The following is a 15,792-nucleotide window of genomic DNA, read 5'->3' on the forward strand; positions in this document are numbered from 1 at the left end:
TTATTGAAGCATGTAATAGTTAAATATATGATTAAACATAAAATAGTGCTTGACACTCACAATACATCTTTTCCAGAACCTCTGAATGACTCTTGCAGCACTGTTCCATGTGTCTTCTTCCATTGGCATTTACAAATACCTAAAACAATAAGGCTGTTGTTCACAACTATTCAATATTGCTTCAGTTCCTATTTTCACAGTCTTTTTCTTGTATAACAAGTTTAAAGTAAGTATATGGTAAAAACACTTTTTAAAAAATGTCTCTTTTAAGAATATTGTACCGTACTACCTCACCCACACTATTTTTAAGACTTGAGTTATGATGGAGAAAATAAATCCACCCTAGACCAATAATCTTAGGTTGAGATTACAAAATAAAATAATGCATAAAATTTGAATAAGTAAATGTTAAATATTGATGCAGACAAGAAACAATACCTTCTTTTCAAAGATGGTCATTCACCATTTCATTCAGCCTGGGTATATTGTTTGAAATCAAAGTGATTTAAATAACTGATTTTATTCAGGATTTCAATCAAGAAACATAAAATCTTTATGTAAATAATCAATTTTAATTATAATTTGCACTTGCACTATAATTATTTTCCTGAAGACAAGTTGGCTCTCATTGGTTGTTAATCATTAGTCACACTGACTCTAAATATGGCCTTTACACTAAATTTGGTGCTTTTTGCTCACTAGGACAATATGCTGGATCTATCTACATTCATTTATGCAAGCATAGACTGTAACACATATTTATAAAGTTTTAATTTTTTATGTAATTATGTAGACAATGGTGAATGATACACTTCTTATTTACTATATTTTTTAACTTGTGATTTGTGACAAGCTCTATTTGGATGGAATTTCAAATTCAACTGAACATGCAAAACCACAACATTTCAACTTGTTATTAAATAAAACTACCTTAAATGTGCTAAATTTATAAAAACGTGTTTTGCATTAAAACTATATTATTTATTAAATAATAGTATCATTAGCTATAGATAGTGAATTGAATAGATTGCTTCTTCTCACCTTTAAGATTTTAGAACTAGTAGATCTCATTCTCTCATATATAAGGTTATGATTTAGCCTTGGGTATTTTTAGTAAAGGTCATGGGTGGATCATGGACAATAAACAATTCAGGGACCATGCCTTTTACTATAAATACCCCCAGACTAAAACTTAGCAGTTCTTGAAGCCTGAGGTTTTGCTGCTCTGGGAACACCACTGCTCTAGAGAGGCCTGGGGGCCAACAGTTGGCTTCTGCTCAGGCAGCAGAGGTTGTCTTTCTTCTGCCACCCACTGCTCTAAGAACCCTAGGAACTGCTGCTCCGACAGCCTCTGGGGCAGTCTAGGAACCTCAGTTCCCTCCAAACTGCATGGCTTCGTGGCTGCCTAGTAGGCTATCAAGAGCCATGCACTCTAGGTATTCCTCCCGTGCACTGCCATGTTGTTCCTGCCATCTGCTTTGGAACACTTGGACTGCTGCTCCTGGGAGCCTCCTGCTTGCTGTGCAGAGTCGGGGAACAGGATGGAGTGCTGATGCCTTCCTACAAAGCGAAGAGGGACACAACAGGGCTTAGGAGCAGGATCAAAGGAGCTTGCTGGCAGCTGCTGCTGTATCTGAACAAGCAGTCTTCAGATTGCTAGGTGCCAATCTACTTAAAAATTCAGTGTATGTAAAGGCAGCAGAAGTGTATTTAAAAGATTGGCAGCATACTTAAAGAAGCAATGCATATCTTGCTCTCTGTCTCTCTCACACACACACTATCTTTCACACTCACCTCCCAACACATATTATTGTATTATTATTGTTACTTCTTGATACACAGACATGAGGGATTACACAGGGGCTCACATGCACCCCCCAGTGCTGGTCCCTCCCTGCACTCACTGTCAGCACCGCGCTACTTCTGCTATGTGCTGGGGGCAGTCTCTCACTTGCAGAGTGACTTTTCTCCACTCTACAAGCACTTATGTTTCATATGCAACTACTATGAGTTCATATGCAAATAAAGTATTTTGGATGCACTGGTACTGTGATTCACCTAATTGGAAAAATGCACATAAAAATGTTCACAAAAACCAAGCAGTCCAGTAGCACCTTAAAGATTAACAATTTTATTTTTTAGATAATGAGCCTTCATGGGTAAGATTGAAGCACCATGGTCAAATTAGGTACATTCTTGAAGACCTGATTTTCCAAGACTCATGAAAGAGCTGTTGTCTTTGGGGTGAGGGCACTGTAAGTAAACATGCCTTAGTAGACTCTTGGTTACAATACATGGATCACATCCTACCAAGATTCTAACAATCTTCCTTCCCATGAAATATGGGCCATTGGTGTTAGTGACAATCAATCAATCAATCTCAGGAATTCCCTATTGCTCAGCTAGGACATCCAGTATCTTAAGGTTAAATTCTGCTTGGTTCTCTGAAATACACTAAAATAAAGACAGTTCTTCCACCAGAAAGCTTGCATTTTAAAAGATAGGTTTCACTACAAAATCCAAAAGTGGACAAACCCTTACATTATATCTATAGAGCAAAATCAAATAAATTTTTAAAAAACCATTAAAGCAAGTCTTAAAGCCTAGATTGACAAACTGCTTGTTTCAGATTTTAAAACCCACTCCTACTCCTTATTTGGTCCCCTAATTACCAGTAGGACAGAAATAGGTTTTTATTCACCTATATCCATATGTTTGAAATGTACTGAAAATCTTAATGAATAACATTACCATCTACTTCCCCTAAAATAGTACTTTGAAGACTTTAGGACCATGTAATAGGACAAGTAATCACAATGCTTAAATTCAAATTACAGCTGGGGGGGGGTGTCTTCACTACTCAGAAGAACAACCCGATCTTCTGGGGTTTGATTTCATGTGGCTAGTGGGGATGCGCAGAATTGAATTATCAGGGGTTGACAGTCAACCCCGATACTCCTCAGTCCTGTGAGGAGTAAGGGAGGTTGACAGGAGAGTTTCTCTCCTCGACCTTTCTCAGTGAGGAGGGCCACATAAGTCAATTGTAGATAAGTGGATTCCAGCTACACAATTGCAGTAGCTCAAATTGTGTGTCTACAATCAACTTTAAGGTCTAGTGAAGACCTGGCCTGAATGGGTCATAAATTACTAGGTCAATTTATTTTTGTCTTGTCCGAATCACATAGATGAAAACTTTTGTCAGTCAGCAAAAGGAAGTGCTTCCTCAAGAAAAGTTGATTTGGTGTAATAACAATATGTAATCAAATTACAAAAGTAAAAGACCAAGCAAAGAACACTTTCACAAATGGTGCTGAGTAACTCCTGGACAGTGCTGACTGCATTGATCTCAGGTAGCGTTGAAGATACACAACACCTGGCAGAACTGCCGTCAAAACATGTAATTCAAAAATATCTTTTAAGGAAAGGAATTTTTGTATATTTTTTAAGTTTAATTTCTGGAGATGTCATTAAATTTTCCAATACTGTATATTTTCACTGTAATTTATCCTAAGACCCTATTGAATTTGTTTTACAGTGCATTTGAAAACATCCATTATGATTTTCCAACACAAGTCATGTTGCAAGTCAGCAAATTATACAGCAATTTCTGCATGCATAAACTTGCATTTGCAAATGATAATCAGAGAATCATAGAATGCTAGGACTGGAAGGGACCTTGAGGGGTTATCGAGTCCAGCCCCCTGCCCTCATGGCAGGACCAAGTACTGTCTAGACCATCCCTGATAAACATTTATCTAACCTGTTCTTAAATATCTCTAGAGATGGAGATTCCATAACCTCCCTAGGCAATTTATTCCAGTGTTTGACCACCCTGACAGTCAGGAACTTTTTCCTAATGTCCAACCTAAACCTCCCTTGCTGCACTTTAAGCCCACTGCTTCTTGTTGTATCCTCAGCGGCCAAGAAGAACAAGTTTTCTCCCTCCTCATGACACCCTTTTAGATACTTGAAAACTGTTATCATGTCTCCCCTTAATCTTCTTTTTTCCAAACTAAACAAGCCCAATTCTTTCAGCCTTTCTTCATATGTCATGTTCTCTATACCTTTGATCATGCTTGTTGCTCTTTTCTGGACCCTTTCCAATTTCTCCACATCTTTCTTGAAATACGGCACCCAGAAAGGGACACAATACTCCAACTGGGGCCTAACCAGCGCGGAGTAGAGTGGAAGAATGACTTCTCGTGTCTTGTTCACAACACACCTTTTAATGCATCCCAGAATCATGTTTGCTTTTTTTGCAACAGCATCTTTTAAATCCCTGTTCTAGGATGGCAGGCATGGATAGTGACTGCTGCTGTAACCTGCTTGGGATGAGCCATGTTTGTCTTCCTCCGCAAGGGAGGAAGGGATTTCATCTGCACTAAGTGCAAGCTGGTCTCCATTTTCGAAGAAAAAATTAGAGGATTGGAAGCTCAAGTGTCGACCCTAGGCTCATTCAGGGAAGATGAAGATTTCCTTGACAGAAGGGAGTGTTTAATTTTGCAAGCACGGCAGGTGGAAGAACCAGGGAGGGCAGTAAGGGATGAAGCAGAGAATTGGCAGCATGTAACTTCTAGAAGAAAAAGAAGGCCAGAACATGAGACCCCCATCGATATAGAGATAAGTAATTGCTTTCAGGCTCTCTTCACTGGTTCTGCAGTGATGAATGCTTTGGAAGGAACCTCACAGGGAAAAAAAATCGGAAGGGAACTGCTTCTACTGCAGGACATGGGATGTGTAGTCCTAGGGGTGAGGGTTCAATGACCATCATCCCCATAAGAAAAAGACGGGTGGTGGTGGTTGGGGACTCCCTCCTAAGAGGGACAGAACCATCCATCTGCCGACTGGACCTGGAATCTCGTGATGTGTGCTGTTTAGCGGGAGGTCGAATTCAGATGTGACTGAGAGCCTTACAAAACTGCTCAAGCCTTCAGAATACTACCCCTTCCTACTTCTGCATGTAGGAACTAACGATATGGCCAAGAATGACCTTGAGTGGGTTACTGCGGATTATGTGGTGCTGGGAAGAAGGGTCAAAGAATTTGGAGTGCAAGTGGTGTTCTTGTCCATCCTTCCTGTCAAAGGGAAAGGGCAAGGTAGGGACTGTCGAATTGAGGAAGTAAATGCATGGTTAGGCAGGTGGTGTCGGAGAGAGGGCTTTGGATTCTTCGATTGTGGGACACTGTTCCGGGCGCAAGGATTATTGGGAAGAGATGAGGTCCACCTAACCAAGAGAGGAAGGAGCATTTTCGCAAGTAGGCTTGCAAACTTAGTGAGGAGGGCTTTCAACTAGGTTCACTGGGGAAAAGTGACCAAAACCCTGAGGGGAGAAAGGAATTTGGAGGCTGAGAAGAAATGCAAAGGGGAATGTACAACAAAAGTGGACCCCTAGTTCGAGTAGAGAGGGCGGGGAGATCGACTGGTTATCTAAGGTGTTTGTACACCAATGCCAGAAGCCTGGGTAACAAGCAGGAGGAATTACCCTTGCCCAGTCCAAGAACTATGACTTGATTGGGATAACAGACTTGGTGGAATGATTCACATGACTGAAGCGCTGTCATGAAAGGGTATACACTGTTCAAGAAGAACAGGCAAGGGAGAAAAGGAGGAGGAGTTGCACTGTATGTAAGAGAGCACTATGATTGCTTGGAACTCCAGTACATAGAGGGAGAAAAGCCTGTTGAGAATCTATGGGTCAAGCTTAGTGGTGTAGGCAGCACTGGAGATGTGGTGGTTGGTGTCTGCTACAGGCTGCCAAATCAGGATGATGAGGTAGATGAGGCTTTTTTTGGACAACTGAGAGAAGCTTCTGGATCACAGGCTCTCGTTATCACGGGGGACTTTAATTACCCTGACATCTGTTGGGAGACCAATATGGCAGTACACAAGCAATCCAGGAAGTTTCTGGAGAATGTTGGGGATCACTTCTTGGTGCAAGTGCTGAAGGACCTGACCAGAGGTTGTGTGCGGTTCAACTTGCTGCTTACAAACAGGGAGGAACTAATAGGGAAGGGTGACAACCTGGGTGACAACCTGGGAAGCAGTGATCATGAGATGGTAGACTTCAGGATCCTGACCAAAGGAAGGGAAGAGAGCAGTAAATTACACACCCTGGACTTTAGAAAAGCAGACTTTGACTCCTTCAGGAACCTGATGGGCAGAATCCCCTGGGATGCTACCATAAAGGGAAAAGGAGTCCAGGAAAACTGGCAGTATTTTAAGGAAGCCCTACTGAAGGTGCAGAAAGAAACCATCCCAATGTGCAGCAAGAGAAGTAAATATGGTAGGAGACCGGACTGGCTTACTGGGGAAATCCTTGGAAAACTTAGGCAGAAAAAGGGAGCTTACAAAAAGTGGAAACTTGAACAGATGTCTAAGGAGGAATATAAATGTATAGCTTGAGAATGCAGGGCAGTTATCATGAAGGCGAAAGCGCAACTGGAATTGTGACTCGCGAAGAATGTGAAGGATAACAAGAAAAGTTTCTACAGGCACGTTAGCAAGAAGAAGGTGATCAGAGAGGGCATGGGGCCCTACTAGATAAGGGAGGTAACCCAGTGACAGGTGATGTAAGGAAAGCTGAAGTACTTAACGTTTTCTTTGCCTCTGTCTTCACGGACAAGGACAGCTCCTGGACTAATGTGGTAAGTGATGCATTGTGGGATGAAGGTGGACAGCCTTTGGTGGGGAACGAACAGATTAGGAGCTATCTAAAAAAGCTAAATGTACATAAATCCATGGGCCCAGACCTAATTCATCTGAGGGTTCTGAGGGAGTTGGCATGTGTCATTGGCGAGCCCTTGGCCGTTATCTTTGAAAAGTTGTGGAGATCAGAAGAGATCCCGGATGATTGGAAAAAGACAAATGTAGTGCCCATCTTTATAAAAGGGAAGAAGGATGATCCAGGGAACTACAGGCCAGTCACTCTTACAACAGTACCTGGAAAAGTTATGGAGGGGCTCCTTCAGAAAGTCATTTTGAGGCACTTGGAGAAGGGGAAAGTGATCAAGAATAGTCAGCATGGATTCATGAAGGCCAAGTCATGCCTGACCAATCTGATTGGTTTCTACGATGAGATAACTGGCTATGTGGATAGGGGAAAATCAATGGATGTGATTTATCTTGACTTTAGCAAAGCTTTTGATACGATCTCCCACGATATTCTTGTCAGGAAGTTAAAGGAATGTGGATTGGAAAAATAGATGGTAAGATAGATAGAAAGATGGCTAGAAGGTCAGGTCCAGTGGGTAGTGATCAACAGCTTGATGTTGGGATGGCAGTCGGTTTCTAATGGAGTGCCCCCAGGTTTGGTTCTGGGTCCTGTTCTGTTCAACATATTTATCAATGACCTGGATGAGGGGTTGGATTGCACCCTCAGCAAGTTTGTGGATGACACTAAGCTAGGGGGAGTAGATACCCTGGAGGGTAGGGAGAGGGTCCAGAGTGACTTAGACAAATTGGAAGACTGGGCCGCTAGAAATCTGATGAGGTTCTAGAAGAACAAGTGCAGAGTCCTGCACTTGGGCCGGAAGAATCCCAAGCATTGTTACAGGCTGGGATATGACTGGCTTAGTAGTCGTTCTGCAGAAAAGGACCTGGGAGTTTTTGTGGACAAGAAGCTGGTCATGAGTCAATAGTGTGCCATTGTAGCCAAGAAGGCTAATGACATATTAGGTTGCATCAAGAGGAGCATTGCCAGTAGATCCAGAGAGGTGATTATTCCTCTTTATTCAGTTTTGCTGAAGCCACATCTGGAGTACTGTGTCCAGTTCTGGGCCCCCAATAATAGGAAGGATGAGGACACACAAGAGAGGGTCCAGTGGAGGGTGACCAAAATAATTAGGGGGCTGGAGCATATGACCTATGAAGAAAGGTTGAGGGAATTGGGTCTATTTAGTCTGCAGAAGTGAAGACTGAGCAGGAACTTGATAACAGTCTTTCACTTACTGAAGGGAGGTTGCAAAGAGGCTGGAGAGAGGCTGTTCACAGTGCTCACAGACGACGGAACGTGTCACAATGGTCTCAAGTTGAGGTTGGGAAGGTCCAGGTTGAACATTAGGAAAAACGTTTCCACTAGGAGGGTGGTGAAGCATTGGAATGGTCTGCCCAGGGAAGCAGTGGAGTCTCCATCCCTGGAGGTGTTTAAGTCTCCGCTCAACAAAGCCCTGGCTGGGTTGATCTGATGGGTTTGGTCCTGCCTCGGGTGGGGGGCTGGACTGATGGCTTTTTAGGTCTCTTCCAGCTCTGTTGGTCTATGATTCTATGATCACACTGTTGACTCATATTTAACTTGTGGTTCACTATAACCCCTTGATCCCTTTCTGCTGTAGTCGTTCCTAGACGGTCTCTCCCCATTCTGTATGTGTGAAACTGATTGCTTCTTCTTAAGTGAAGCACTTTGCATTTGTCTTTATTAAACTTCATCCTATTTACTTCAGACCATTTCTCTAATTTGTCCAGATCATTTTGAAGTTTGACCCTATCCTCCAAAGCAGTTGCAACCTCTCCTAGCTTGGTATCATCTGCAAATTTAATAAGCGTACTGTCTATGCCAATATCTAAATCGTTTATGAAGATATTGAGCAGAACTGGTCCCAATAGAGAACCCTGCAGAACCCCGTTTGTTATACCTTTCCAGCAGGACTGAGAACTATTAATAGCTACTCTCTGAGTACAGTTATCCAGTCAGTTTTGCACCCACCTTATAGTAGCCCCATCTAAGTTGTATTTGACTAGTTTATTGAGAAGAATATTGCACGAAACCGTATCAAATGCCTTACTAAAATCTAGGTATAATACATCCACTGCTTCTCCCTTATCCATAAGGCTCATTATCCTATCAAAGAAAGCTATCACATTGGTTTGACATGATTTGTTCTTTGAAAATCCATGCTGGCTGTTCCCAATCAGCCAATCTACCACGGATTGGAAATAGCAGAGAATTTAAATGTACGGAGTATACAGATACTATCTCTAAGAAATAAAAATCTGGCTTCTAAATGGTTGCTAGAGTTCTCCTTAGCCGAACTGCATGCACACCCTCCCAGCACCATGAACCACAGGGCTTCCTTTTATCCTACATCTTAAATGCTGAGCTTACCGTGATTAGTGTCCCATTGCATGTTTCCATGAACGAACTTGTATTTTTTCTGGACATAAAAGGGTGTCTAATATAACTAGCCCAGGCGGGTGTTATGTATAATCGAAGGCCCCACAGATTTTGTCTTTGGGGAGGTGGTACAGCAGCCAGCCCACACAGCTGTCTCTGCTCTCTCCTGAGCTAAAGCTGAAGGCGTCCCAGCACCAGAAGAGTAGCGTGGCCGGCCCAGAAAAATCACACGTTTGCTCGGCCGGGGTTGGGGGTCCCTAATTCTGAGATCATCGCTCAGTTCTGCAGCCCCACCTCACAGTGCCCGGCCGTGACTAGCGACTGAAGCAGGCCCCGAGCCCTTCGGGCTGCTGCTGCGGGAGGGGACGCAGTAAAGCCTGCAGCAGACGGTGGAGTAAGACAAAAGTCTGACTGCCCCCCACAGAAACGTAACCCCCCCCGGTCATGAGCCGCTGCGTGGGGCCGCCCGGAGCCGGGAAGTGACGGAGGAGCAACGCTGGGAGCGGGGGGGGAGGCCCAGAGCGGGCGGGGCCAAAAGCGACTTCTTCCCTCCTGGGTGAGCGGCTCGCGCCAGGACGCGGGTGTGTGCGCGCGCGGGGTAAACCCTGTGCGCCCCTCCCCCGCACCCCGACGGGTACCGGCTACAGCGGCGCGAGGTCAGTCAGGCTGTCGGCGGCTGAGCGTCCCGTTGCTATAGTAACCCGGAACCTGAGGGGGCGGGGCTTATAGGGAGTGGGGTGGAAGGTCTAGCGAAGAGGAAGCGTGTAGGGGCGTGTCCCCCGGTGGGGGCAGGCGGAGGCAGGGTCCGAGGGGGCGTGTCCACACGGAGCAGAAGGGGTCTGAAGGGGCGTGACCCAGGTGGGGGCCGAGAGAGGGGGGAAATACATGGAAGGTGTCTCTTGGCTAAGGCTGTTGCCCTGTGGGATGCCCCACGACCGGCTGTCGGGTGCCAGCACTATGGCTGCTCCAGGGCCAGTTGCACAGGCTGCTGCTTGCATGGGCTCCAGGGCAACTGTCCAGGCCGAGCAGCAGCCAATGCAGTTAGCCCTGGGGCAGAACTGACAAGCCCCTCAGCAAATATTTTCAAAAGGTGCAGCCCCCCGGCAGTATCGGTGGGGCTGGGGCAATCTGCCCTGAGTGCCTGGACCATATTGAACCCCCCGTTCCCCAGCCAACCCTTACCACTTCCTGGAGTGCGCAGCCAGCTTGTTTAGAGGGCCCAGGGCACCAGTAGCAGTCTCAGGGAGCTATGGGCCTTTTGGGCACTTTCCCCTTTGCAATCTTTCCCATAGCAACACCGCTTATCTTCCAGATTTCAGTTATCTTATTTCAAGAGGCAGGATAACCTCACTCTGTTTTTCCGTTTCCGTGTGCGATGGAGTGACATCACTGAAGTCCTCTTAGGGTTGTCCCCTGGTGTGCTGAACAGGCCACTGACACCCACCTTCCTGCTTGCTGGGGCTCCCCATCAGTGTTCCCTCTAATTTTTTACATCCCTGGACTGAATACATTTTGTTATGTGCACCAAAGAATGAGTGGATGTAGACCACCAATAGTAACACATGCTGCCCACTGTGGGCATTCTGCTAATTTGTTGGGTGGCACCTGAAGCTCAACTGGGAGGCTGCCCAAGCACTCAGCTTACAGGGAACTCTGCTCCCCACCATGAGGTCCTGCTGGGCCAGATCCTCTGGTCTCCCCCAGAAAGGCACAGAGTTGGGGGCTACTGCCCTCCTGAAGTGCAACAAAGACGCTGAACCAATTTAGCTCTGGGAGGACTTAGTTCTCAGGGCTCAGAATCCCGGAAATCAGTCCCAACCCCAAATAAATCTGTCTTATTCTGTGTAAATGTTTTGCACAGAGAACACTTATAAGTTTGTCTGCCTTCTTTATCAATGAAAGAAAGTGGTTGCTTCCCTCTGCCAGGTCACAGTTATTTACACTGGGCTTAATAATACACAAGTGTTTTTTATGAAGTATAAAAAGTAGGATTTATCTGGTTACAAGTGAAAACAATCAGATCAAAGCAAGTTACTAAATTAAAATGAACAAAAATGCTTAGCTAATTCTAATCCATTAAGAAACTTTTTACTTGCAAATTGTTGACCTAAACAATTGTTCTAAGCATCTCTTTCACAAGTTAGGCAGCCTCCTTCTTGTGACTGATCCTTCTCCCAGTAGATGTTTTCAGCAAGCACCTCAGGTGGTAAGATGTGAGGTGAGGTGGGGGGCATCCTGGCATCTTGCAACTCACTATACTCACTATACTTTGTCCTCATTTATATTCCTTTCGCTCAAGGAAAGAATTGTTTGTGCTTAGTTAAACTTTTCTCACTCTGAGTGGAAAATTACCAGATCCAAAATGGGTTTACGCATTAGGTGGTCTGGCCACATGTCTTTCTAGCACCAACCACAGGTTGGGCTTTACAGGACAAACAAGGCTAGTCAAATGTTGTTGACTTGATCACCAAGCCATCAGGTTCTGGGGTATCAGTGATGACCCTCATTAACACTTTTAGAATTATTAACACATCCACACTTCATATTTCTAATTTCACATACAAGAATGATACATATACAAAAATAGGATATACAAATTCAGCAGATTGTAACTAAAATTGATGTTACGTAACCTCTTTTGCATAAAGCATCTTCAAATTATGTACAGTTATATCCATAAGCCAATTTTCATAAACCATGGTGGGGACACTGTGGACTTCCTGTGTTGAAGTGGGGAGACAAGTAAATAGCTGTGATATTCTCTCTTGCGAGAGAGAGAAGTTTCTTCCTTTGTATGAATACACACTGTAAAGCCTAATATCAAGGCGTATTCATAATTCCTTATATAGTGTTAATACATACATTTTGCAATGCTATTACTCACCAGCGTTTTGCAAGCTTTCAGAAAAACACGTTACTTGATAAACTTTTAGACAACAGTAAGATTATATGTGATCAATAGATTCAGTTGCTTATCATGGTGATTCAGATCCCTAATTTCTTTTCCCTGCTGGAAGCTGTTTCCACCCCACTTGTTAGCTTGACCTTCATTGTCTCTGCCTGACAACTGGGCTGGGCAGAGACACATTTCTTTTTCTAGGGCTGAACTGTTTTCCTCATGAGATGCCTGGTTTAAATAAAGTTTAATCATAATTTCAACATTTTCCACTGACATATGATGCCTTGTAGATCCAGATTATAACCATGGTTTGTTGGGGTATGCTAAATGGGTTAGGTCAGCTGAAACTCATCACCTGATACCAGTGAGCCCCTTGTTCTCTGGCACTTGGATGCTCTTAAGATCACACTTACGTTAAGGTAATTTCATCTAGACCACATATCTCTTGTTTGCTTACAATGTCATGAGGAATTGTATCATACCCTTTACAATAATAAATTATACTAGTTGTACTGCTTCCCTGTATCTACTGGGCCATGAACCCAGTTAAAAAAGAAATTAGATTTGGTATGATTTGTTCTGAACCAATCTATATTGGTTATTACTTATCACTCTGTTATCCTCAAAGGGCTTGCAAATTAATTGTTTAAGAATATTTTCCAGTAGTTTTCCAGGTATAAAATTTAGCTAAGTAGTCTATAATTCCACAGGTTCTCATGTTACTCTCTTTGAGGATAAATACTGTTATCACTGGGGATGCTTGAGGTAGCCCTCACAGGAAATGCCAAGGTCAGGGCAGGCTGCAAAAAGGAGAGCAGATACTCCCAACGCTAGTGAGTAACAAAAAAGTTATATTCCACAACCAGTCACAAAGTGTGCTTTTGATCTCACACACTGGTTGTCAAAAAGCCAAAAAAGAAATCACTTAGCTCCCTTTATTGCATTCCAGTTCTGTGGTTCCTAGTCAGCCCCTAGGTCCAGTACAGTGAGAAGTTATTAAATGCTGTTTACATATTCAACATATCATGGACCCCAAAGTTAACAGGTTAATAGGTTTGGATCTTACTCAGAATAGCATGTTGCCGGACAAGTTTTATAATACATATCCATAACCCAAACACGAAGGTAATACAAACATATAAATGAGATTATATGCAGTTTTGCAGATATCTTACATGGCATATCTGGCATAAAGCACTGCCAGTCTATAATACAAATATTCATAATATCCTAAAGTGGCCCTCAAATTCTATCCAGCATTACAAATTCCATATACGCCGTGTCTACACTAGCCAAAAACTTCGAAATGGCCATGCAAATGGCCATTTTGAAGTTTACTAATGAAGTGCTGAAATACATATTCAGTGCCTCATTAGCATGCGAGCAGCCGCGGCACTTCGAAATTGACGCGGCTCGCCGCCGCGCAACTCATCCCGACGGGGCTCCTTTTCGAAAGGACCCCGCCTTCTTCGAAGTCCCCTTATTCCCATCTGCTCATAGGAATAAGGGGACTTTGAAGTAGCCGGGGTCCTTTCGAAAAGGAGCCCTGTCTGGATGAGCCGCGCAGTGGCAAGCCGCGTCAATTTTGAAGTGCCGCGGCTGCCCACATGCTAATGAGGCACTGAATATGTATTTCAGCGCTTCATTAGTAAACTTCGAAAAGGCCATTTGCATGGCCATTTCGAAGGTTTTGGCTAGTGTAGACATAGCCATAGTGTCATAGCTATGTTTGCCCTTCTCCAGTTCTCTGTCAGTCTTCCATCAGTTCTTGAAGAAGATAATCACTCTAATGAGTCTAAGATTTCTTCAGCTAGTTTAATACAATTAAATTTAACATCCCTTTGGTGGGAAAAACACCACAGCAGTCCAGCCCTGTGGTATTTAATTTCAGAAAGGGGAACTACACAAAAATGAGGAGGTTAGTTAAACAGAAATTAAAAGGTATAATGACTAAAGTAAAACCCCTTCAAGCTGCATGGAAACTTTTCAAAGACAACATAATAGAGGCTAGACTTAAATGCATACACCTAATTAAAAAACATAGCAAGAGAACCAAAAAGCACCACCATAGCTTAACAACCAAGTAAAGGAAGCAGTGAGAGATAAAAAGGCATTTTTTATAAAGTGGAAAATAGAAAAGGAATATAAACTCTGTCTAATGAAGTGTAACAATATAATTAGGAAGGCCAAACAGGAATCTGAAGAACAGTTAGCCAAAAATTGAAACAGTACAGTAAGAGCAAAATGTTTTTATGTACATCAGAAGCAAGAAGCCTGCTGAACAACCAGTGGGGTCACTGGACGATCGAGATGCTAAAGGAGCACTTAAGGATGATAAGGCCATTGAAGAGAAACTAAATTGATTCTTTGCATTGGTCTTCGCAGCTGAGTATGTTAGGCAGATTTCCCAACCTGACCCTTTCTTTTTAGGTACCAAATCTGAGGTGTCATTAGAAAAGGTTTTGGAACAAATTGGTAAATGAAACAGTAACAAGTAGCTAGGACCAGATGGCTATCATTCAAGACTTCTCAAAGAACTCAAATGTGAAAATGTGGAACTACTAACTGTGTTTTGTAACACATCCCTCCTCTTCTGTGCCACATGACTGGAAGATATCTAATGTGACGCCAATTTTCAAAACTGTCTCTAGTGGTCATCCTAGGTCTAGTTATCCAGATCCTCTCTGGAGGAAGCAGAGCCACAGAAGAAGGTCATAGTTGGCTTAACTTGTGTAGGTGACATGAATTTCTGACCTATAAAATTCTGTGCACCTATTTCAGTGAAAAAAGATGGTATTCTACTCTAGCAGAGGATTACTTTAATCAGGCAGGGACCAAATATGATGACTGGCATGACGTGTTCCAGTCTGCATATGCAGTTTCATTTTGGAACCCATAGCAATAAAATATTCCAGTATAGGGTGTACAGTCTTGGTAAGAATAAGGTCTGCATATTACAACTTTAAAGTGAAAGACCACTGAACTTCTGTTAACCAAATGCTGGCAGCATTGCTTGCCACTAAAAATCTGACAAATCACAGATTTGAGTTTTGTGATTGGTTTCAGTGAGGATTTCACCCTTGAAACTTTTGTCCGTGTGTGTGTGTTTTTTTATATAATACCCATCACTATAATATGTGAAATCTAAATTTCTTAAACTGGCTGCTCAGAGAGACCTATTTTGCAAATAAGTCTCCTTGTTAGGACACTTTTTTCCTAAACAAACAAGCTACGTCAACACAAGAAGCCTCTGTTGACAGAAGTAACTGTCAGAATGGATTTCTCAGCAAAACTTCTGTCTGCAGATTACTTCTATACATAAAAGCAGATCGAATGAACAATCTGCTCTGTCAACAGAGACCAGCCAGACTGACTGGCCCTCTCTCTACAGAATGGTTGATCGAAAGCTCTGCAAACAGGGCTGCCCAGTGAACTGCAAGCCCTGTCTGTTGACGAAAGGGCCCAGAGCATCTACACAGCTGATTATGACAGAATGCTGTTAAGAGAGGTGTTATACCTGAATGGGGAGAGGTATAATGCTATTGATGGATGTGCTGGGTTTTGTCAACCGTTTGACAAACGGTTGACAAAATGCATTTTGCGTGTAGATGCTCCACAGTTTTTCCCAAGAAAAGCCCATTTTTGCCGGGAAAATCCTCTCGTGTAGACATAGCCTCAGATTAATTTTTCCAGTGCTCAGTTTCATCACTATTGTAACTCATTGTTTTACTCTATATAGGCACCATGAAGAAGTCCTGTCTTTTCTTTGGTGACACATTAAAGT

General features: G+C 43.2%; 1 protein-coding gene across 1 annotated transcript in view; it reads right to left on the reverse strand.

Moving 5' to 3' along the window:
- Positions 1-9,766, reverse strand: part of C1H11orf65 (chromosome 1 C11orf65 homolog) — a 41,599-nt gene extending 31,833 nt beyond the window's left edge. The window contains exons 1-2 of the mRNA XM_074984937.1: positions 9,748-9,766; positions 61-139 (exon numbers count right to left, since the gene is read on the reverse strand). Coding sequence (XP_074841038.1) covers positions 61-129 — 69 coding nt within the window. The 5' untranslated portion in view covers positions 130-139; positions 9,748-9,766. The remainder of the gene's footprint in view (positions 1-60; positions 140-9,747) is intronic.
- Between the last annotated feature and the right edge of the window lie 6,026 nt (positions 9,767-15,792).

Source organism: Carettochelys insculpta, chromosome 1 (assembly GCF_033958435.1).
Source record: "Carettochelys insculpta isolate YL-2023 chromosome 1, ASM3395843v1, whole genome shotgun sequence".
Classification (NCBI taxonomy): domain Eukaryota; kingdom Metazoa; phylum Chordata; order Testudines; family Carettochelyidae; genus Carettochelys; species Carettochelys insculpta.